Here is a 25,159-nt window from a genome sequence, read left to right as displayed (position 1 = left end):
GAGGGCCAAGCAAAATGTGGTCGAGAAGCTGCTCGGCGAGACGGAAGAACTGGGCTACTGGACAATGCTGCTGTTGCTGCTGCTACTACTACTCCGCTACCGAACGAGCGACGCGACGGGATTGTGTCATTTGGGCGTGCATGAGGTTGGGGTGACAACGACGAGAGAGAATTAGCAGTGCCGAGGATATTTGGTTATTATGGAGAGCAGCTAGACACGGGTTCGGGCTGAGATTTCATTATTCAATTTGCCGCAATGCTCTCATTATTATACAAATTATGTGCTTCTTTGAACAGAATATTTGTTGATATTATTATCCGCAACGTTATTTCTTTTCAAATTGATACACAACATTTTTTCATCTTGATGAATTTTATAATAATTTATTTGATACAAAAATCAAATATTGGAGGTAATTTGTGGAGTGAAGATTTTATTCTAAAGAATTGAATAGGTATGTTCAAATTTTATTCTTCAAAATGACTATACTTGTGCTTAATAATATAAAAGTCATAACGAAAATTTTAAAAGTGACCTTTTTTGATAGTGTTCGTTACGTGTAATTTTTCCTATTATACGAGTTTTTAAGTCGCACTTTACTTCAAACGAAAAGCTGTAATCAATACAAAGATGATTCCCCACATTTTCCTTTTCGCACGAGTAGTATAACTACTGTCATCCTATATGCATGAAACTTTTAAAAAATGTTTTCGATAGTAGTAATCAGCATAATAAAAGCAGACCAAGGGCTAAGAGATTAAGCTCTATAGTGATGTAAATTTTCGTATAGAATTATCCTCTAGTTCTTCTGCAGAAAAAAAGATTTCCTGAGAATTCATGTACCAAATTTTGCGTTCAATTGTGCAACATAACTCTCGGACAGATGTACATGACACACTGAAATTTCGGAAACATATTGTAGTCTGGTCGGCGAAGACTTGAATAATGACTGTCATCTAAAACGAAAGTTTCCAAAAATAAATTTAGAATCAAGTGATCAAAAATCTAGTTTTTTTCGTGAAAGTTCGTTGTTGTACTATTTGATACTTTTCTCACGAATAATATGAGTCGACTGTAGCTAATGTCTGAAACGGTACCATTTAATTAATAGTAATAGTGACCAGGATGAGCAACTATTTCATTTCCTTTTTTATCCGAAAAAAGTCTAGAAAATTTGCAGTACTTGACATTGGAAGCGCTTATAGCCTGAGATCGGAATAAAGGCCGATCATGCACCTGACAAAAAAAAAGAAACAATGACCGTGAGCGCGACCGACTCTCGGGTTCTCTCTCTTTCTTGATACCCGAGTGGTCTTGCTCTTTGCGTGAAGAGAGCTGACTCGACGCCGTCGCCGGTCGTGCCCGACTCTCCCTCTCTATCCCTCGCAGTCTCTTTCGCGCTTTCGCCCTCGCAGCGGAGTAGCTTCACTCCGAGTCTTGGAAGCCGTAGCTGTAGGGGGCGCAGCTGGTCGGCCCGAGCCCTGCGCGGAAAATCGATACTTATCGCCGTATCCCACGAGCTCGTCGTCTGTGCAGTTCGCGTCTCGTGTGCATGAGGTAAACACCGCCGCTGCTGCCACCGCCGCCTCTCTCTGCTTCTTTTCGTAAATGCCCAATACAATGGGAGGTTAGTTGGCCTAAGACGTGGTCGAGGTGATCCGAGAGAAGAACAAGTCAGTGGATACCGAGCAGGAACCATGGTAAGTTGTAACTTATTCAGTGCTAACGGCGCTCGTTGCAAGGCAAGCAGATGAACTGGGTTTCGCGAGAGATTGAAGCGCTGCGAGTGCATACGGTGAACGCTAGGGCTCGACCTTTATGACGATCACGTGACTTCGTTAAATCACATTCACTCGGATTTGTTTTCGTCGGCGTTTACGGCTTTGTTTACCAACATTCAGTTGTATTATACTATGACTTACGTGCATGGTTATTTATGTTTAATGGCTTTCATATTGCGATATCTTTAATGACTTGATGATGTTTTCCTGTGCAGTACGGTTTCGTGAATTATGCCCTGGAGCTGCTGGTGGTGAAGACGTTTGACAACGAAACATGGGAAGCTATAAAGTAAGTGGTATATGTATACTTGCGGATGTTCGTGCTTCTAAATCGACTGTGTTTGTGCGATAACCGCACCGGTAGTTAGGGGGTTGCGGGGTGCAACGACTTGCACTCAGTGGATAACCACGTGCATTCCTCAATGAGATCACTTTCTACGCACGTGGTTTACGTCACAGTGACTCGAAACTTGACTTGATGAAAAAACTGCTAGTATACTTGTTTATCTGTTATTATCTACTGTTGCATGATACATTTGCGACGAAACAATGAACCAAATTCCTAGTATATTTTTGTAATGAATGTCATCTATATTGTTCAATTATTTCACATACGGAATATCTATAAATTTGTAATTACGATTTTCTGTTGATCTTGTGATGATGCCAGCAGTTTACGGTGTTTTTTTTTATTCAACCTATTAATATTCACATGAACGAATTATTTAGCAAAATATGTTAACTTTAATTGCGCCCGGAAAGTGGTTGCCTTATCAAGTCCGTGTACGAATGAAATATTTACGTAAATAAATATTGATAATGATAGCAGATTTTATAAATGAGTATGCTAATAATTTAAAAGTCAAATAAGCTAGGTTGGAGTTTGCCATTTTCGAAACTAAAGTTAACTTTTGAGCCATTACATGGAAAGTAGACTTTTAATAGATTTCCGGGCCTATCAAATCCTCTTCTTATTAGCGTATGAATATAAGATGATTGGTTGAAGTTAAGTTTAGCTTGGTTCTATAATCTTTGAATGGAGACTTTGCATAGTTCGACTAAAAATACTTACAATTTTATTTTGTTTATTTTTCACTTTTTGCATAATATTTTAAATGATTGTCAAAACTCTGTGTTCTATCGGAAGTCATACACGAATATATTTACTTACAAATCAAATAATTATTAAAGAGCGACTAAAAGGGGTGTGAAAACCATGAATCGTAAAAGGATTTCTGAGAGCGATTTGTTTGCTGAAGTTTCTAGCTAACAAACTAGTTTAATAAGATTTATAAGTAATAAGAAACGAATAAAGAAAAAAAAACTAAAGAAGAATTAAACATGTCTGCGAGGTGTTTCGAGAGAAAAAAGCATTCATTCAGAAAATTCTGCAAGTAATGTGCCTGAGGCGCTCTTTTTGCCTCGTGCATACTTCTTCCTTGATTTTTTTCAAAGCTTGTCTACCCATTTGTCTAGTGAATTTCCATTTGCTACTACATAATCTATGTAGCATCAAAACTATGTCCGAAAGTCGGTTTATGCCTAAGTATACCAACAAGACAACCCCTCATCTGCATATTAACTTTACGGACAACGAAGAAAAACTTGAAGTATAGAAAGTTAGTTTTATTGATAGATAATTAATTATTAAATTTGAGAAGTGTTGTAGTATAAGCTCATTGTTATTAAAGTCTATTAAAATCAGAAAATTTGTTTACTTAAAATTTATTTATGTAATAAGGAACACCTTAATTCAAATATGTCTGAACGGAAGCACGGGAAAGGTCCGAGTAGGCGGTAATGTATCAGAACCCTTCATGATACGCGATGGTTTAAAACAAGGGGATAGGCTCTCTACGGTGCTGTTCAACTTAACGTTAGAGTATGCCGTTAGAAAAATGCAGGTTAGCCAGATGATTTGGATATACTGGGGGATTGTAGGGAAACGGTAGCAAGAAACGCGGAAATCCTCATAAAAGCGGTGGAGTATACAGGATTAGAAGTGAGTGAATCAAAAACAAAGTACATGATTGTGGATAAGCTAGGCATCTGCAGAGGGGAGGAAGGTCTCAGAGTTGGGAATTTTACTTTTGAAAAGGTTAGCGAATTCAGGTATCTGGGTACGACCATAAATGATAGAAACGAGATTAATGTCGAAATAAATAAGAGACTCCATTCGGGTAATGCTTGCTTCTACGCCGTGAGTAATTTACTTAAGTCGAGGCTGTTGTCTAAAAACGTTAAAATAAGAATATACAGGACAATAATACTGCCGGTGGTTCTGTACGGGTGCGAAACGTGGGCCCTCACTAAGCAGGCGGACAACCGTTTTAGGGTATTTGAAAATAAAGTCTTGCGAAAAATATACGGGCCGCAGAAAGATGAGGAAACCGGGGAATGGAGGAGACTACACAATGATGAGTTACACAATCTGTACGCGTCACCAAATATTAACAGAATAATAAAATCGCGCAGATTGGGATGGGCAGGGCACGTAGCGAGAATGGGAGACGACCGTACGGCAGCGCGTGTCATGAAGGGCAGGCCGATGGTAACGCGACCTCTAGGTAGACCTAGACGTAGATGGGAGGACTACGTAAAAGCGGATCTAGTAGAAATAGGACGGGTGGGTGTCGATCAGAGAGGTGCATCTTGGGTGGGGTTGACACAAGATAGGGCAGCGTGGAAGGCTTGCGTAGATGAGGCGATGAACTTTCGAGTTCCAAATGCCACGTAAAAAAAAAAAAAAAATAATAAGGAACACGTTGGAAAGTTTAGTATGATTCAGAATAAATTACGAGTGCTAAAAATTAATTCAGAATGCAGTTGAATTTAAAAGATAAAGTTGAACACATTAAGATTGTGCCTTCAATGCAATTTGAATTTTGCATTTTCATATATAACTTTCGGACTAAAGTTGAAAGCTGCTCCAGATGAAACTGAAACGTTCGCGAACAGAAGTTAGAAGACATAAAAATCGTGCATGCTATGTCTCCTTAAACTCGGTCATATTATTTGGTAATCGTAGAATAAATAGGGTAGTCGTAAGAATAGAATAAAAATAAATTCGAAGATTCTTTGCTCATTTTAATTATGCCAATAATTTATCAAGCTATAGCAAATATTTAAAATTTAATCATTAATTCCCATTTTATTTATCTATATATCTATAATATATATTGATTTTAAAAATAAATGAATATTTAAATGAACGTAGATTTCAACATTTACTAATTCTTGTGATCGTAACACAATTAATTGCAATCATGCAAAACGCTAAATTTGTATACAATGACATTAATGAAATTGTGTCTTTCAATACCTGTAAATATTAAACCATTACGTTTCAAAATAGAAGTATAACTATTTGTTATAGGCTGTTAAATATTCGTTACAGCTAGGTTCACACGAATTATAAGCGGTTTACTAGGATTACCGCGTTGATTCGTTTATTCTCCTAATTGCTTACTTCAATACAGCGTAAATATCGTATCATGATGTTTTAAGACGCTAACACTGAAAGTCGATCTCAATGATTAAAATTTGCCAAGCATTTATGAAAAAAATGTTTGCACCTTGTTGTACCAGTATCGAAAGTTTGCTTCTGTATGCCCAAATTATTTCTTTATGCACTTTCATGAATTTTGATCGAATCTTACTCTCATTATGTCTCTCCATCTTCAAGAAAAACAAACTCCTTAGCTTTATAATACACTTAGAGAATTAAAGATCGATAAGAAAATACGATAAAAAGTAATGATCCAGCATCAACTGAAATAATTATGCAGTCAGCGAATACTCGATATTGAATTATTTTCACAAACGTCGAATGATCAAAAATTTATAATAGAGAAAGAGGCATTGAAACAAAAAAAAATAATAATGAAAAGAAGAGTAAAAAACGAATCGTCTCTCGCAAAGCACTTCGGCTGAAAATGACGAGTTCTCCATTGTTAGCCCGTATTCTCTACTCATAATAAAAGCGATCGGGCGCGAAGTGGACCACCCGTCCTGTGTATAACAAAGCAAATGCCTGCAGCATACGGTCCATTGATATGAACTTTATCGAGTTTCAAACAGTAAGCTAACTATTTCCGTCAGAGAAAAGCCTGATCATCTCATACTTCTTCCTTTTGCTCAATTAATTCTTGTCCAAGAAACTCCATAAACCATTATTTTCTTCTTTTTCCAAGACTTAATTTCTATTCAAAGAGTCCCTTGTGATTGATAAATCGTTTGGATTCATACTCATTAGTTTTTATTAATACCAATTAAGGGGTCAAGCCTGGGTTAAATCCTGCAAAAAAAACAAAAAGATATTCTTCTTACCAAAAAATTTTTGATTTGATGTAATTTGAAAAAAAAAAATTCTATTGAAAATCTATAAAATATACACCATTTTTATCGAAAAAAAAATGTATACACCTTGTAAAATCATTGACCAAAATTTATGACATTTCACTATATATAAGTGTTTTCAGTCACTTGCCACGGCTTCTTGAAAGATCCGGACCGTCTTCTTTACTCTATCCGGGCTTAAAATGTACCTTAAACATGCTCCCTCGGTCCGATCGAGAGACATTGCTAAAAAATATAAATCAAATACTGCTAGCAACAAAATTTGCGCTAAAGATATCGATATACTGTACCTGTCGTCAAATTTCGTATTTCTGAAATAGCACTTTACACAGTGCTGGTTTACTAACTATTTTCTAAAGCATAAACTAAGTAAACTATACTTTGAGTAAAAAAATACTAGTATAAAAGGCCAGGTTAAAAAAAATCCTTGGCGTTATATTTTTTACTTGCACATAATGATTCTGGAACCAATTAAACGTCTCTTGCACGGCTTGGATAGAACATTTAATGATTCCGGAACAAATTAAAAGTCTAAGAAAACTTTGATAGACCCATAAACACGAATTATTTTTACGATCTTTAGTTAGTGTACATAAAGTAGTGGGTATAACCTTAATGGATCTTGATTGAATATACTCATAGATATATATTAATGTTTTAAAGAATCTTGATATTTTTATCATTCTAAACATCGAAAGTATACATTTTTTGTTTAAATGATGTCCGTGCTTCAATCAGTTTTTTTTTTATATAAAACGAAAATTACTTGCGTAATAGCGAGAGAGGAGTATTTCGAAAATTAAAATTAAGGCATATTACAAGAAGAGATATTCTAATTATTTTAAAAATATATAAAGTATTGAAAGATTCATACGACTTGATATTACTGTAAACGTACGCATTTCATACAGTAGTAACACATTGTTAATAATTAGAGAAATTACAATTTTTACAGAAAAGATGCGGCTGTCAATATGGAGGGTCAGTTTCTCGTACGTCAAATCTACGACGACGAAGTTACTTACAACATCATTGCCGCTGCAGTCAATCGACTCAGTATGTGTATTGATTAAAATGTTTAACGTTTTTTTTTCTCGCGTAAATATTGAAAGCTTAGAAGTGAGAGAAATCACTTTTCTGTCATATGAACGAGTTCAGATATAAAAAAAGACTTAGAAATTAAACTAAATACGTCTATGCTTTCTTTCATACTTTAGATATACCGGCAAACGAGATTCTCGAGTTGTTCGGTCGGATGTTTTTTGAATTTTGCCAGGATTCGGGCTATGATAAGATCCTCCAAGTCCTCGGAGCCACGCCCAGGGATTTCTTGCAGGTGCGATCCTATCTTATTATTTAATTTATCGTGAAGATATAGCGAGCAGATCTTGCTGGATTAACATAATTTTCAAAGATAAATAGGATTATCTTTTCCTTAAACGTTAAATTAAATTTTCTCCTCAGAAGGATTAAGCAAAATTGCAAATACAGCGTGGAAATAGAATCTTAGTAAACAGACTGAGGCCGAGCAATTTGTAGATTAGGCTTTATTCGTATAAGTAAACCATAAGCGCGTGATTCTATATCGTTAACAATATTTAAACTAATCTGAACTATATTCGAGACGTTTAATACGTTTTAATAAAAGTTAATATTCTACAGAGATGCTATTAAATTAACGTGACATGCTTCTTACTCTAAGAATCATGATAAAATTCTTAATTAAAGACATTAGTATAAAATTGTTTTCTAGAAAGGATTTATTCCTTTATTAAATTCTTGCATGAATAGTTAGTGGATCTTCGTGAAAATGTTTAAACTAGTAATAAATGCGATTCGTTTCCAATTTATTTTGTATTCGATTTTATACGGACCAAGTTTTTTTCAAAATATTAAAGATGTGCGGTTGTTGAAATTTAAATATTTTAATACGCGAATTTCGGGAATATAATATGCAAGACGGATAGAGACGTAAGAAAGCAGGTTGCTGAACGCGCATAATTGCGCGGAAAATCCTGGGAGCAAATTTATGAGCAAATATACATATGCGGCAAAGGCATAATTCGTTCAGGAAGCGTATATTACATTTTCGGCTTGAACTTGTGTGACATGGACGTATGAGTTTGTGGACGCGCATAAGCGCGCGAGTCGGTTTCTGCGGTGAGACTTATGCGCAACGCTGTGGTGTTATCTCCTTTGGGAGGAAAACGTCACGATAATCACTTTCTCTGTGGCGGCTTTTGTCAGAACTTGGATGCAAACACACAATCTGCATTAGCTTATTTTCGTTATAACATGTTTGAATGCTTTCATGTTCCTTTAAATATTGATATTTGTACATAAATCTTGATAGTCTAAGCAAGTTACGTACATATGCGAATAAAAAATCTGAGTAATCTTTAGAAATTTATTTTATCTTTATCAAAAGTCAAGCTTTTTATATGTCAAGGTCACAAATTTACTCATGTTATACAAATAAGAAAGATGTCTTTTTGTTAATTTGTGTAGAACTTAGATGCCCTCCATGACCATTTGGGCACATTATACCCTGGAATGCGAGCACCGTCGTTTAGGTGTACGGAAAGGCCTGAAGACGGAGCCCTTGTTCTTCATTATTATTCAGATCGGCCTGGCCTAGAACACATTGTTATTGGAATAGTTAAGGTATATACTTAAAAAATACTTGGTATTGGGAAAAATATTGATACATTGATAATACTCTATTTTCATTCTATTATCTTGACCTTCGAGAAAATTCAGTAAATAAGATATAGAAATAACAGTATGATTTTTTTTAATAAATTAGATTAATTCAAGGATAATTCAAACGTTTTTGGCTCGCCGTACGCACGTGCTTAATCTTAAAATGGGAACTTTTTACTCTTTCAACAGACTGTAGCGAAAAAACTTCACAGCACTGACGTCGATATGCAAATTTTAAAAACGAAAAATGAATGTGACCACGTACAATTTCTGATCACCGAACAATCCGGTCCTGGAATCGTTCCCAAACCAATGATAGCCGACCTTGAATGTCTTTCCGTCGGTAAGTTTTATTTCCTTCTCTTAAAACGCATACTATTTTTAGCAGAAGAGAAATCAATAAAAAGAAACGTTCTTCTATAAAAGTTTTATCAACTTTTTAAATAGGACACATGAAAGTGGAATTTTATATCCCATTCGGAGACTATACTTAAAAATGAAATGCTTTGTTTCTAAAAGACACTACATTGTTATACAAAAGAATCAAAAGTTCTAGAAAGGATAAAAGTACTTTTGTTTTATGGTATGATTACAGAGCCGAAAGTCAGTCCAACCACATTTTGCCGCGTGTTTCCATTTCATTTAATGTTCAATCGGGACCTGACAATAGTGCAAACCGGATGTACCATCACCCGAGTTATACCTCAAGTCTGCAAAGGAAATTGCAAACTGAACGACATACTTCTAACAGTGAGTATATATAACATTTTTATTCGATACAATCTTTTGACTTGCTTAATTTCGCTCTCGCATACAAATTTTGTAAAGCAAAGTAAGTGTGCGATAAGCCTCTTGAGATTCTATCATGGAAGCATCCTTATTGCATCAATAAAGATTACGCCGAGGTTGAAATCACTTTCGCTTCTTCCTCTTGTTGGATCAGTAAAAAGCTTGAGAAGAAGGAAAAACCACCGGTTATCGAGAAAAAAACGAGCACCTTCTTTAAAGTGTCACTTCTTTCCCCGTTTCCGAGAATCGTAAGCTATCCATAACCGGATTATCCGTAGTCAATATCTCTAGATGTTTCGTAAAGTCTGCTAATACACCATCTGTATCGTTTTAAAATTTAAAGCTTAAATTTATCTTAACTTTGCAGAGATAGCAAAATACTCGATTTTCTTATTGTTATCGGAGAAATTAGTATTTCCAAGAATCATTTATGCGCACTCAATGTAACATTTTGACTAGATTCGTAACTTTACATTTTACATTCTAAATCAGAATATCATTCATCATCCTTTTCCACTCATCCTAAAATCAAATATTATTCCCAAAATTTTCCTTTTGACATATTCTATATACAGTAAAGCACATTAGGGTGACAGCAAACTCCTTAGAGGATGTCAAGTGTTGCAAAGGGACTGATGATGTGACGGGTCAACTAGTGGTTATGGTTAGATGAGTCGTGAGAGTCTGAGGAGCAGCATGATGTGTGACCTGCGTGATTTGTATTGCTTTTGAGGCTTCTAGCGTGTGAGTCCTTATATAGCTATTCGTCATCTAATCGTCGCTTAGCGCACTATTTATAGATGCTTATATGATACGCCGGAAATTTTCGTCAACATTAACAATAAATAACTAATTATACTTTCGTATTTTTACATTAGTCTTTACTTCTCAAACGCTTTTATTTCATAAGTTTTTGTCAAACATTCCTTTTATTTTTGTTCTAAAGGTTAGACCCCATCTTGAGCTGACATTCGAAAACATTCTTTCGCACATCAATACCGTCTATGTACTTCGAACAAAGAAAGGGGTTATGCAAGTCGACGCTTCCGAAGAATATTCCTACTTACGTTTAAAGGTAAATTTACTATCAACGAGATCTTATCGAACAAAGTAATTCGAGTATTTTAATGCAAACATATACAACATATAACGATAAAAGATTAACAGCCAAATTAAAAAGTAGATGTTTGACAAAACAACAATCAACATATTTTTATTCTAAATTTTGAGTGCCTATCTTATACACCAAGGTTTTATCAGTACAAACGACATTTTTCCCCTCTAATTCGTAAAAAACAGGGTCAAATGCTGTACGTACGCGAGTCTGATTCTGTGATCTTCCTCTGCTATCCAAGCGTGATGAACCTCGATGACCTGACGAGGTAAGTTTTGTAAAAGCGTATATGTATAAGACATTAGGTTCCAATATCGGCATAAGAATACTGTTTTCATACAGCTTGTTTTTGCAAACGTAGACGCATTGTATGAAAATGTACGAATGCATTAAGATGCAAGTTTGGTCAATCAGTCGGAATATCGGCAAAATTTCAGAACGGATTCGCTCAGCGTGTATTCAGATGTTCGCACTGATGGCTTCCGATGTGCAAATTGAAGCTTCGATTTTCCGCGAATGCATTGACTACATGTACAAGATATGTTTTTATCGATTTCAGTTTAGCAGTGTAATAATTCTGCGACAAACGTTGAGCCATTTGCGTGTCGGATAAAATGTTTGCTTTGTAAAATTGAAGTATTATCGATTTACACAGAAATTTAATTTAAATTTTGTATATGAAGACTGATGATGAAAATATTTGTTATTGTTTTGTTTATATGTAAAAGTACGAATATCACTGCATTTAGTAAACTCGCCCTCATTATACGTCTAGATCACGTATCATCTACGTTATTCCAGTCTCGGCTACACATAGACATTGGATTATAAGCTATTAGACAATGGTCTTCTCTTGCGAGAGCCGAGGCTCGTTATCGTCCGTTACACGAGAACAACCGTTAATTGCGCCATTATTAAAGAAAAAGAGTAGGAATAGCAAACTAAAAGCGAACGACAGAAAAGGTGTGAAGAAAATATTCGTAAGATCTTTTTTACTCAGAAAGTGATGATCATCTGCGCGAGACGTTTGATGGATCCGACATGCACGACGTGACGGTAATGGGGGAAGCATCGACGCCTGAGTATACATGCGCGTCGTGCGATTACGTTCACCACTGCACTGAAAATTGATGATCTCTTATGATGAAAAGTATTTTTAATAGAAAAATTTGAAGACGTAGCTCACAATTTATCAGTAAAATGTAAATTTGATATGAGATCGAGTTTTTATGCAGATAGGGGATGTGCTGGATTTTTTTTACCAGATACTTTGTGACGAGTATTTTACCTGGTTTTTTACCTGCGTGAGATCGATGGATTTATTTTTCGCTTCTGAATGATCTGGGTTATTGGTGTAAGGGGTGTAAGGTTATATCCGTAGAGTCGATCGACGGTCGACCTTTACAATTTTTACGCGTTGCAACGATTCTCTTGTAATGTCAATAAATATCTGTAAGACTAATAAGTTGCACTATATTAATGACATCGTATTGCAAAAATGAGTTACAATATATTATTATTATTATTATGTCACATAAATAATTGTATTACATGAGAATATCAAATTCATCCAAACCGATGAATGAAGATTTCATAGCCGTACAAACAATTGATCTTGGAGGAGGCAAAAGTCCGATCGATTTAGACTGCTTAACGCACATCACGCGCCACGGCGATATGTTAGGATTTTCCCAATCAAACTCAACTTAGATAGTCCCATCATGCAGAAAATTTTTATATTGAATTTATTGGTGTCATTAGAGATATTTACTTATCAAATTCGGAGATCGGATTATTTATTGGTCGAACTAACTATACACCCATATCATTTTCAATATGTATAACTAAAAATTTTATCTTCAAGCTTTTAATACAACTTTTTAAAATAATGAAATACTGCCCGCATATACTAAATTCACACCCTCTGACTTTCTCTGAAACTTCTTTTAGTCTGTAGATATAAAAAAATCCTGGATTAGGTCTTCAATTTAAAACATTCTAGAGGGAACTGTTTTCCAGTAAAATCAAATTACGTACAAGAGTTAACTTTATAACGTATTTAACTTTTGAGACAAAAAATTACATAGGTTTAGTATCCCATAAATTTAAGCCCTGCATGTTTTCTTAATTTACTTTGGTAATAAATATATCGTGACAAAAATTTAATAATGTAGGCTCGAAATAAACGATGACAGTATGGTTAAAGACGGATTATCTGTGTTTTTCAAACTTTTTGAAATAATTTTAGCACTTTAGAGTAATAAGGGAAACAGGAAAGCGTCTATGCGACACCTACTGTGACTAGCCAGAGACTGGTAAATTGGATAGTTCAAGTAGTAGGGGAAGGCTTAGTCCAATTGGACTGGCGCAAAATTTTTGAATTTACTGGGACAAGGCACATCTGACATTTATACCGACACATCTTCTATATAATACCGAAAAATAGCCGAACAAAAGTATTCTCTAGAATTAAAACCATTGCTAATGCTAAAAAGCGCACCTAGAAAAGCACCCGTCAAGGTAACTGAGAAAATAGGCGAAAGAAAACACGCAACCAAAAATAGGTCTAATCTCTTTTGCATCAAACCCCTCAACTCCTCGGCAAAATCTGCTTCGGACGAGGTAATTTCTCCCCCGCAGCGGCTGAAGAGCTCAAAGCACCCGACCTACCCTTACGCGTAAGCCAGCTCAACAAAACGCAATTTTCCTTCATATCGCACCGAGATCCCAGAGGACGGTAAAAATCCCACCAGAGCTTTGGCTCTCCCTCCCGCTCTTCGCTGGTAGGTCCAACTTTCTCTGTATATCCCTCTGTTCTGCGGCTCGACGCCTCTATGCGTATACGCACGCCATCAGGTAGATCCTCTCTCAAGCGAGTGCAGCAGCAGGCTTCCATAATTGTTATCGCCGGGCGATAATTTCCGCTGGCGTGTCGCGCGGCGTCTGTGATGCTTCCGGGGACTCTGTACTCTCTGCGACCTCAAGGCCTCTGCGCGCGCACGCCCGGGAAAACCGAGACCGCACACTACTAGCCAACGCCGCGAGAAGGGGAGGAGAGAGAGAGAGAGAGAGAAAGAGAGAGAGAGAGAGAGAGAGAGAGAGAGAGAGAGAGACCAGCAGCTAGTGCGCGGGGGCGTCTGTAAACAAATTTACGCCTAATTGGATCGGCCCCATTATGGAGCTTGCTGGCCACGATCACTTGCATTTGTAACGCGATAGCTGGAGAAGGAAGATGAGAAGAGAAGGGACGGAGTAATGCCGTTCGCTCATTAACTTAATATTAGCCCTGGCACTTAGCGTCCTGCGTTCGTCGTGTGATATTCGCCCGCTATTCGGACGTGGTTATCTGCGGGTTATGTACGGTTAACCGCAGCAGGTGTATTATACCGATACGTGATGTATGTGCACTATATGTGCTTACAGTCTGCGGATTATGTAATGGCTTTTTATAAACTTCATTGTACTGCTCGAAGCGCGGTTAAGCCTTTACATAGGGATTCAGATATATTATAGGAAAGATTAACGTGGAGCGGACATTACAGGAGATTAACGTGGACCACGCTAACACTACTGCGTAATTAGTTAATCGAGGCTTGAATTCACAAAAGACGATACTGTAAGAAGTTTATAAAGCGCGAAGGTATTATGAGATAATATTTAGCGGAACACTCAAAGGAAATACCCTGCAGCTAATTGCATTAGAGCCGAAAGCTCGTCGGAGCTTTTTATTTTTGTAGCTACTGCACTCTGAACGAAGCGCTCGAGCGAATTAAGTTCTGATACACTTGAAAGGAAACATTAAAGCTAAAAGAATACATTGGGTTGTATTTTTTTTTTCATACGCGCAAATGAAACAAGTCGTACAACAGAAACAGTTGATGAGTCGACAACAATTAGCGATCATCAAATTTGGAAAAAACGAGCAGACGTTTGCATTCGTACAAGATCTATCTGTGCCATTCACTCTCCAGTTCTTTATCACTTTATAGGAGAGGCCTGTACCTTAGCGACGTGCCGCTTCACGATGCAACGCGTGACCTGGTCCTCATGTCCGAACAATTCGAGGCCGACTACAAGCTGACGAGAAACCTCGAGCTACTCACAGACAAGCTGCAACAGACTTACCGCGAACTCGACGGAGAGAAGCAGAAGACCGACAGGTATATACGTGTTTGATGCTGCGTATAACATAGCGTACACTCGGGAATATGCAAAAGCAACCGCGATCCTTTGAAGATGAAATCTCCGCTTTCAATGAAACAAATAGTTTCATTAAACTTCGCTTTGCTAAAGTTGTGTTTCAATTTGCATAACACGCGGAATTTATGTGGATTAAATTTCACAAATCAAAAGTGCGCTCGAAGCTTGTAACGGTTGTTCTATATTCGAATATTATCGGAGATCAGAAAATTAACGGCTTTACAGAAATGCAATTGAACTTTCACTGTCGCTTCCTCTTCCAAGCAAGCAGGAAAAAAGCGAATTCGGATCAATATTCGCTGAGTAATCGTTTAATGCGTTTGTATCCAGCGAAAAAAGCTAAAGTACTGTGCTCTCATTGAGCAAGTTAAATCCGTTTGTCAAGAGTAATTTGTACACAAGCATTAGAGCAGAGCTTACGAGTCCCCTCGTAGCTATAGTGCGTATTTATCTTTCGTACGTACCTACCTCGAGCGGTGAGGGCTATTTGTTTTCATGCCTCTCCTCTTTATTTCCTCTATGTTTCGAAGCTAGTGTAGGAAACAGACTTGCATGCGTTCTTTCAATATTTTTGTCTGTGTGCAACGGTGCTTGCTATAATACTCCCGTACTCGCTGCAATGTTCCGTGTTTCAAATTTTTTTCGCGAGATTAAGCGTCGCTCATTTCTTTAACGGAACATTGTGTCGAATTTGGTATTGTTTCTGGATAACTGAAAGTCCTGGGTATATTTTTGCATGCAAATCGTTCTATTATTAATTTTATATTGGCGAAAAAAATCACTGTGTGCAAACTAATTGCCGAGTAAAAAAGTCATTGTATTATAATCCTGATTTACGTAGAACAAAATGAGCTTATCTCGGTCATTAGTATATTCTTTGTTGTAGAACCGCGAACATAATGCTCGACGTTCAGAAGTGAAAGTCTCGTGACCAACTAAGCAGACTTTTTTCTCTATTTTTTCCACTAATTAACTCACTTTAACGTCGACTCATTTTTATTGTGCTGAAATAGAAATTATACTTTTTGAAACTGAAACCTTTTTCATATTTTCTTATGGATTATTATGGTAGGTGAAAAATGTTTTCCTACAATTATTTAAAAAGGAACTATAGAATACGTATCATCTTCTACATCAATAAAAACTCTTTCTCTATAAGTCATTCATGATTTAGGTGACTCAAGCGAAGCAATAAATAAAATTTCAAATAAAACCAAAGCTATGAGACCTCAAGTGCCCAGCCGTTTTAAACCGAGCTCACTGTATATATTTGACCGACGATCACTTTCTTTACTGTTGGACAGGTTATTGTACTCCGTTCTGCCGATATCCGTGGCAAATGAGCTCAGGCACTCGCGACCCGTGCCAGCCAAGAAATACGACTGTGTCACGCTCTTATTTTCTGGCATCGTCGGCTTCAGTGCTTACTGCGCCGCGCATACAGACTCAAGTGGAGCCATGAAAATCGTCAACATGCTCAATGAGCTCTACATCGCTTTCGACGTTCTGACTGATCCTATGAAAAACCCCAACGTTTACAAGGTACGAACAGTTTCAATTTGCAATTTTATTTACCGCAAATAATTTACAAATGATGTAATCCAAACTAGGTAAACGTTGTTACCTGTACTCAGGTTGGTATACACGAAAAATATTGACGATACGAATTTTTTAAACCTTTAATTTAGTTTGTATAGAACCAATTAAATAAAGTTCTATAAAAACAATAGTCCTACACGTCTTACAGGTTAATCAAAAAACTCAAACGAATTCGATTACATGCATCGTAAACGCTCGTAACTCTTTGCTCAAATTTTTGTATTCTTTTTTACGGCATACTTGAGTTCGCGAAGCATCAGCAACTATACGTCTCCTTTATTAATCCCCGAGGAGAGCATTAATTTTGAGCACGTATTGCATCGACGAGACTTAGCGAAAATGTATAGACCGCCTAATATTCCCGACGCGCTACTCCGATGCACGTGCGTTAGCATTATTATACAGCCGACTGTAGCAATGTCTTAACAATCGCGCACAGGTGGAGACCGTCGGTGACAAGTACATGGCTGTGAGCGGATTACCAGAACCCTGTAGGAGTCACGCCCGATGTATAGCCCGCCTCGCTCTGGATATGATGGATCTAGCTGCCGAGGAGGTGAAGATAGACGGAGAACCTGTGGTAAGAAGCTCGTTTAGTATGCTACTTGGTTGTTGATAATAAGCTGAAAAATTTACATTGATGAGATTCACGTGTAACCTTAGTTTTGAATTATGCAAGATATAAAAAGTATAAAAAGCATCATTTTCAGAGAAGGAACAGATGGTTGTAAAATTGTCTTTATGTTTTCTAACAAAATATGATTAAGCGGATAAAAGAATATCGAGGCTAAATTGCTTTCATTCTCAAATCTTAAAAATATGATTAAGCGGATAAAAGAATATCGAGGCTAAATTGCTTTCATTCTCAAATCATAAAAATATGATTAAGCGGATAAAAGAATATCGAGGCTAAATTGCTTTCATTCTCGCAGTAATAAAAATTACTGCAACCAATTGAAACGTAATTGCTTAATCAAATCTTTCGGGTGGCAATTCAAGTTTAAACTAGAAATGATTTTTTCTTCCTTTTTCCAATTCAAGTAAAATGGGTCAATCGCTGCAATTTATTTTCGATTCTCGACCCTCTCCCCCTTCATCTAGTTACACCTACAGCTGCAAACGTGAACCTCGTTTACCGGAAATCGAAGATCTTGCATACATATATAAAATGCAGACCTTGTTACGTATACCAATCAATTGGTGCTGGGGTAAAATGTTACGAAATTCAAAGTTTAATTATTAATAATTTGAAAAATGTGATAAAGATATAAAATACTAAAGGTTTCATTCGGCATCAATGACACAATTATTTCTAATATTTAATTTTCTGAGAGGTACAAGATCGGAATTTCATTTTTAAACGGCATGAACGATATTTGCACGGTGCATATTTGTGTAAGAGAATGCTCAAAGGTAGACGTAATCGTTGAGGATATTTGAGCGGATATTCATTACAACTGATTTGCAGAAAATTACCATCGGGATACACAGCGGCGAAGTGGTCACAGGTGTAATTGGCCATCGCATGCCCCGCTACTGTTTGTTTGGCAACACCGTCAATCTCACCAGTCGAACGGAAACTACAGGAGAACCGGGCAAAATCAACGTATCTGAAGATGCTTATAGGTAACTAATAATAAATTCCATTTTATTTTTTTCTCAAAATATTTTCATTATTTGTCCACTTAGGGGATTTTCATTTTTACGATAGACATTATATTTTGTGCAAAACAATCCTTTTCTGAAAATACATTTTAACCGTTTAAAATCGATAATTAATACATCGTGTTTACGTACTTCACAATGCTTCCCAACAGTGAATCATAATTTCAACGGAGTCCAGTAATGAGTTGACTGGGCGCCATTGTGAGCGATAGCATTGAAACTCGAATCACCGGAATACAACTAGAGTATTATAACGATGTGTTTGGACCCCGAAGTTGAAAAGCTCGCGAATAAGAAAATTCAATAATCAATTTTATCGCGATGCGTCTCTCTGCAAGGCTGCCACATCACCTAGCCTAGTCTCCATTCAACTGAAATTCGTTTGATGCTATCCTCGTTTTCCAGCAGAGAATTCACATTTCGCAAGGTATTCGAGTGGAAAAAGGATATATATTTCAGGGAACCGAGAACTTATTTTGATTCGAGTATAAATTATTCACGCAACGTTTGCTTTATGTGTTGCGATATAAAGTAAAATAGTATAGTATGATAGAAGACAGCTTTTTAATAGTCCTATATTGCAATTTTTTTTGCTTCAATAGAAAACAATATTAAAAAAATGGTTTCAGTTTTCCCAATAAGCTTTGGCCCTATATTTGTTGACCATATTTAAAAAAATGCTTTTGCTTTATTCATTGACAGCTTTATTTCTTTCACTTTTCTGACAAGGGTACATTTAAATTTCTAATTATATACTCGCATACCTGATAGCTAATATGGACACGAAAATTTTCATAATTTGGTTAAGTCGTGGAGATTTATCTCTTCTATATATTGCACTGGTTCTTCTCTAAAAAGTGTAGACCATACATTCAAGTAATCGAGCCCGGGTTGAAGCTTAAAAACTCGTTAATCAAGTTATAAAATCACGATTCACGGTCTCCAGCAAATCAAGAGCTAATTTCCCGAAAACTCGATAGCGTAGGTTTTACGGCGAATTCAATTTCCCGCCTATAAAAATTCGCGACAGCAACGTGACCCTTCAACCTTATCATTCCCACTCGCTACACAGTTTCGTCGCGGGACGTCCTCGCGTCTCAGGAAATGTCCACGGCCTCCTGATCAGCAAGGATTGCCTCGCTGGAAATCCTATGAAGTAATTCATGCGCGAATCAATGGCTCGCCTAGCGTATCCCCGAAGGCAGGAGGGAAGCTCAGACGAGCTGGTACTTTTGAGCGTAACGGCGCATCGTTCGAATTTCATTGCGAAGTTCCGAGGTTTACGGCGCCCGCGGCCTCGTGCCTGAGTTTCCTTTCGCTGTTGGTAGCAGAACTCGTTAAGTTACAGCAGTTTGAGAGGATTACAGATGACAGAAAGGGCAGAATCTATTAGTGGATTACATTAGTACGTTAAAGTGCAGACTTCTACTGAATGGCTAATTTTTCGTGGAAAATATACGCGGTGGATGCATTGAAGAGCGCTGCAGCGTTGCATTTTATCATTTTTATTGTTGGGGAAAATGTCAATAGAATGACGGCTGAAAGAAGCTAACTAGATGTTTTCGAACGGGCGAGAAAAATGAATCCTGATATATCTACGGGCTGTATAGAAAGAAAATATTGATTGTAAAAATACATCTATACGATGGGAGTTTTTACGTTTTTTATTGAAAGAAAATTTATCGTCAAAAATGCTGCGATAAAGTGTCTTTCCGGCCTTTTGTATTTGGGCAAGCTTAACTGAAACATTATTTGGATGCCTAGAGGCTGTAACCAGATATTGTACAGGTGTCCTTAGAGGAAGATTGCGCTGTGCGCTTGAGTGCGCACTATCTCAGCCGCTAAAAGATGAAATTCGACAATAACGTCCTAAAATACTGAAAATAAGTTTCGAGGATATTACTGACGTACAAAGAGAAAGAGAGAGAGAGAGAGAGAGAGAGAGAGAGAGAGAGAGAGAGAGAATGTGAAAATATTCTAGATGCATAACTAGAAAGTACACCCAGATTTATACCAAGGTCTGTATAGATTATCCCGTAGGTTGCTCTGTCAATTTTATTGGAACAAATAATTGATATTATAATTTATTTATTATTTCTTGCTTCTTCAAGAATTTATCTTTCAATATAAATTTTGAAGTACCTTATACATTTCATTAGCACATCCTTATTATTTGAAAACGTATTGTTGTATGTCGAAATGAAACAATCAAAAGTGTACAAAAATTGAACTTGTATTTAATTCAGTAATTTCGAAATACACGGTGATGATGTTGACGACGGTTTTATAATACTAATCTGTTTACAAATTGAATAAGTATGAAAATGCAAAAATACTGGCATATATTCAGTCTTCAAACAGATTTTCAAATCACAGAGCCAGAAGAATTTTACAAGATCTTAAACATCGCAACGGATCAATCAGCCAATAAATCAAGATAGTCCTGAAGCGTCTTTGGTATCTGCAGTTGTCTTATACCGTGTGGCAATGCCCAGTTTTCGAATAAACACTGTCGTATCCGACATCTGCACAAGTGCCTGAGTTCAGGTGGACGAATTCCTGACCTTTCGGGTGGCAAGAGATTTTTATCGGTGAGATTCGGATATTGCTCGTAAACAGAGACTCTCTGAATGCCACAGGTCTCGGCTACGTGGCTTGGCACTTTTATGTACACGCTCGGAATCGTTCGCAGCAAGAGCTTGAGACAGGTGAGCAAATGCTGAGGACAGTTGACGTCTTCGTCGTACTCGTTCAGACGCGAGAGCAGAATCTCAATGGGAGCCGGAGCCAATTTGTCATTTTCTGTGGAGGCTCCGTAGCGCAGCATTATTTGCAAAATGTCGGGAGAACCATTCTGCACGGCCACACGCAGAGGTAAAACTTGACCGTACGATTCCATCGGTACGTCGATAAATCTGCGAACAAGTTCGAGAACTTTTGGAGCTATACTAATGGTTTTTAAAAGAGGATACTATTTTCAAGATTAAAGCTTTGAATAATGAAAAATAAAGTATACGAATGCAAGGAACTGAAAGACACGAACCACTTCAAAATTTATTTACCAACCTTCTTCTCGACGACAGCCTCTGGCAGTCGTACTCCAGACGACCAGCCACCGCGTGATCCAAAAAGTAAACCAACGCCAGCATGTTCTCTTCTCTGTCGTCAAAGTCACTTTTCCAGCCGGACAAAAAGTGCGTGACTCTCGTTCCAAAAATCGCACCCACGAAAATTCTCTCGAACGTTTTCTCGCAGTAGAACATATCATCGAGTATCTTAGCGACGAGCTCGTTGTTGTTGATCTGCCAGTCGTAACAGAGCTTTGCAGCCACGTAAAGGACATTATGGAATTTGCCGAGCATACAGACCGAGCCGTTCTCGGCCATTGAAATGCTGTGGTAGCGCAGTGCTGCCCTTACTATACGCTCACAGACATCCGCTTTCTCGAGATTCTCCGCTGGAATTTAACGGAAGAGCGCATTGTTATTGCATTGGACAAAGTGGTTTGTGCCAAGTACGATGGACCGAATGGGAAGTAAATGGATTAGGGGTCTCAAAGATATAGTGAGCGATGAGAAGGGTTTATAGACGTTTATTAATTGATAGAGTAGAGGCTATTTGCTTATTCCGGGGTGGACAAATACATTGCGGACGAAATTAGGTTTTAAATCAAAAGCTCGCAAAAGCACGGTGAATGGAATCTTTTACATAAAAATAATTGTTACATTCGGATAACTACAGTGAAAGGAGTAGATTTAGTTCATAAATTCATATGCGATTCGCATTTGAAAATGAATACAAAAGTGATGGTAATCTAAGAACAATCTGTGAGGCATTGCCTGGCAGCGTGATAGTGAGTTGTTTAATAATTAGTCGGTCTGATTCCGTTTAAAATTAGTTCTTTCGGGTATTCTCTACCGGAAATTAATTTAATAAATGTTACTCAACAATAATATTACACTGAAATGTTTAAAATTATATGAAAGCCCGAATCATGTGCATGGAAGACAAATTATCTAATCAATTTTACCTTCTGCGCAACTTTTTATGACATCTGAAAAGAATTTCACAAGTTGTCGTCTTTTGTGTCGAGATGCAAGACTACTTCTATCCATTCCATCGAACAATCGATCAAAATAGCAGTCAATTAACACTTCCATGATATTGAACTTATGAATTTTGTAAGATAAGAAATTGACAAACAAACAAATTTATCCGTTGATAGCTAGACGGTTTGTGTAAGAGTAAGCACAAACGTGTGCCAGGAACAAACGTCCGGCGATGTGCGACGGCATCAGTAATTAGATTATCCGCTTTGAGAATATACTTGTGTGGTTTCCTTACCTCACCCTTTTTCACGGCGAAACTTCGCCTACGAACTATTCGTAGTGTAGGCATTGACATTGGATCAGGTCAAGGCATCAGTCATTGCTACAATTCTTTATATAAATATTTTCATATACTCTTTAGACTTTCAGAAAAGCTGCAGATATCTAAAGTTTCATAAATTAGCTTATCAAGAAACATTATATTGATATTATATCTCTTGATATTATCACATGGTGATGCATCTCACTTTTTCACTTGAGTATTATTCAAATAACAATGCAAATTTTACTGTATCATGTGTCATTATTTATATCAGATAATTGAAATTAAATTTCATAGTAAATAGTTGATTAATATATAAATAATTCTTCTTTCATTAAATACATATCAAGTTATTACATTTATTTTATTTTACAGATATCTATGCATGCCAGAAAATCAAGATCCACAGTTTTTATTGGAGTACAGAGGGTTAGTATCAATGAAAGGCAAATCCGAACCGATGAACGTCTGGTTTCTCTCCAGGGAGCGGGAGTTGCCGTAATTAGATATATGTAGTATTCTAACATCTAAAGAGCACTCTCACTCAGCTTCTCCTCGTGGTTACATACAAATATACCAACATAATCGCGCAAGAACACCTTTCTTCATATTTTAGCAATAAATAAAAAGAAGGTGATCTTTACAAAAAAAGTAGAAAAAAAAGATCAGATAAAAAAACGTGGTAAACACAGTCGGGTTCAACAAAAGATAAATTCGATGCATTGTTGTTGGATATTTACGTTAAAAGAATGCAATGTTATATATTTTATTTTATTTATTTCAAAAACATTAGTGAAATTTGTAGATACTTATATTAAAAACCATGACGTTAATGGCATAATGTTATGTAAATTGCATAAATATAGAAACGTTGGCGCTTGTAATTTGTTGGCTATATTTACTTGAAAATATTGATTATAAAATTATTAAAGAAAGTTTTATTAAAAAAAATTTTTTAAATTTAAATTTTTAAGAAAAATGCTAGTGGTTACTTAAATCTACTTATATAATAATATTTTAAATGAATCGATTTAAATAACTATCTTTCACTTTACAAATAAATCAAATACTGATCAAAAATCATCACACAATGAAATTTTTACAAATTTCTTCAAACATATAAGTATATTGTTACAAATTGGAATTAAATGAAAAAGCGTTTTTAATGTTATTATTCCAAAACATACATTAAAATATGTTTTCTTCCGTGTAAACGCGAATGATTAAAGAACCAACTTTAATGTAATTCATCAAAATTTTAACAATTATTAGAGAATGCCTTACTTATTTTATAAAGAAACCTTTTTTCAATAAGTATGAATTTAGATATAATTAATTCAAAAATAAAGCTTTATAGCTGTGAAATTATTAATTAAACTCAAAGTTGAACGTTATCAGATACGATATTAAGCTAAGTGTTCTGAAGCTGGAAAATCAGATGGACCATTCAACATTGCAAATACTTCGGACTGATATACTGGTCGTCCTGATTTTTTTATTTTTCCTATAATATACATATATTTATATTTTAAAATGCATTACTCTGAACCTTTAAACGAAATTTATAAGGATATTAATATCTAACACTCGCTAAACTGCAAAGGGGCATACAATTATAATCTACATCTGTATACATTTTATAGATAAAAAAAATTAGTTATACAGTTGTTGGTTTTAAGATTATACTAGCATACCCTGAGTGTTCTTTTTGGGTGAAGATTATTTACTTGTTAAGTACTAAAAAATGAATTAATAGAGAGTTGATTCCACAGGAGCATTGTAAAACTATCGGGCGTGTTAACAAACGATTAACTTACGTTTTTCAAGCTTGAAATTATTCTGTTAAACAAAATTCTAATTTTATGAGTTTTACTGATGAAAATGATATAAAATTGTTATTTTACACCAAAAATTTGTGGTAGCCATGCCATTGTCACTTCATATGACAATTGATAGGTATACGTACCTACATTTACATTTATTACACGAAATAATTGATTTTCGATGACGGAAATTTATCGTATGTAACGTTATATTCTTTATAAAAAAATAAGACGGTACCAGTTCGACTTGTAAAGCAGGTGGATCTGCTTGCGCTTTAGGATTTATTTTACCTAATCCAAGCATATGTACACAAAGTGGCAATCAAATATAAAGTATATTTACCACTCTCATGATTGTATTATTTATACCTTATATTTGCTGTGGTTGTTAAAAATAGAATTGCGACAACCTTTGTTCAAACGTATGATGTTTTGTATTTCTATAAACTGATTCAATTTTTGTTTGCATCTAATATGCAGTTAGAAACGAATGGAGATTAAAATAGTATACTTTATCAATTTCATTATACTGTTACACGTACATGAACGCAAAGTAAAATTTTCATGTCCTTTTTTTCTCATCAGCGAGCTCTATTGCCTCCATTAAGTGATATAATGTTGTAAATTTTGTAGTAGGAAACTGAAGCTGGTATGCACTATACATAAGATCTGGTTCTGTGAATGCGCTTAGTAAATTCAAAATCAAATTTTAAACGATACACGCAAGATATGTTATAATTAAGCATGCGATATAG

General features: G+C 36.2%; 2 protein-coding genes across 4 annotated transcripts; one reads left to right on the top strand and one right to left on the bottom strand.

Moving 5' to 3' along the window:
- Positions 1-1,514: 1,514 nt before the first annotated feature.
- On the top strand, positions 1,515-24,753 carry LOC100118663 (guanylate cyclase soluble subunit beta-1). 3 transcript variants are annotated; one of them, XM_001602526.6, is made up of 14 exons: positions 1,515-1,700; positions 1,997-2,070; positions 7,096-7,196; positions 7,358-7,476; positions 8,649-8,804; positions 9,033-9,186; positions 9,439-9,593; positions 10,579-10,707; positions 10,932-11,014; positions 14,736-14,906; positions 16,251-16,488; positions 16,985-17,125; positions 18,014-18,171; positions 22,957-24,248. In XM_001602526.6, exons 1-14 carry the CDS (start codon positions 1,698-1,700, stop codon positions 23,081-23,083), a joined length of 1,809 nt encoding a protein of 602 aa, XP_001602576.2. In that variant the 5' UTR covers positions 1,515-1,697; the 3' UTR covers positions 23,084-24,248. The 3 variants fall into 3 exon arrangements, with proteins under 3 accessions (XP_001602576.2, XP_031781669.1, XP_031781668.1); XM_031925808.2 differs by lacking the exon at positions 7,358-7,476 and having other exon boundaries at positions 1,520-1,700; positions 22,957-24,753; XM_031925809.2 differs by lacking the exons at positions 7,096-7,196; positions 7,358-7,476.
- Positions 20,426-22,492, bottom strand: LOC100678008. The gene is made up of 3 exons (XM_003426703.5): positions 22,241-22,492; positions 21,277-21,667; positions 20,426-21,125 (listed from the first exon to the last, which is right to left on the bottom strand). Exons 1-3 carry the CDS (start codon positions 22,368-22,370, stop codon positions 20,627-20,629), a joined length of 1,020 nt encoding a protein of 339 aa, XP_003426751.1. The 5' UTR covers positions 22,371-22,492; the 3' UTR covers positions 20,426-20,626.
- Positions 24,754-25,159: the final 406 nt, after the last annotated feature.

The sequence above is a fragment of the Nasonia vitripennis genome (assembly GCF_009193385.2).
Source record: "Nasonia vitripennis strain AsymCx chromosome 3 unlocalized genomic scaffold, Nvit_psr_1.1 chr3_random0004, whole genome shotgun sequence".
Classification (NCBI taxonomy): domain Eukaryota; kingdom Metazoa; phylum Arthropoda; class Insecta; order Hymenoptera; family Pteromalidae; genus Nasonia; species Nasonia vitripennis.
Note: the sequence above shows the minus strand (reverse complement) of the source record. Positions and strands in the feature narration are given on the sequence as shown.

Coding starts and splice junctions, on each gene's coding strand:
- LOC100118663 (XM_001602526.6), top strand. Junction 9,594..10,578: donor TGAACGACATACTTCTAACA/GTGAGTATATAT, acceptor TTTGTTCTAAAG/GTTAGACCCCATCTTGAGCT. Junction 17,126..18,013: donor AGATAGACGGAGAACCTGTG/GTAAGAAGCTCG, acceptor ACTGATTTGCAG/AAAATTACCATCGGGATACA.
- LOC100678008 (XM_003426703.5), bottom strand. CDS start 22,370: ATGGAAGTGTTAATTGACTGCTATTTTGATCGATTGTTCGATGGAATG. Junction 21,668..22,240: donor CATAAAAAGTTGCGCAGAAG/GTAAAATTGATT, acceptor GTTAAATTCCAG/CGGAGAATCTCGAGAAAGCG. Junction 21,126..21,276: donor AGGCTGTCGTCGAGAAGAAG/GTTGGTAAATAA, acceptor ACTTGTTCGCAG/ATTTATCGACGTACCGATGG.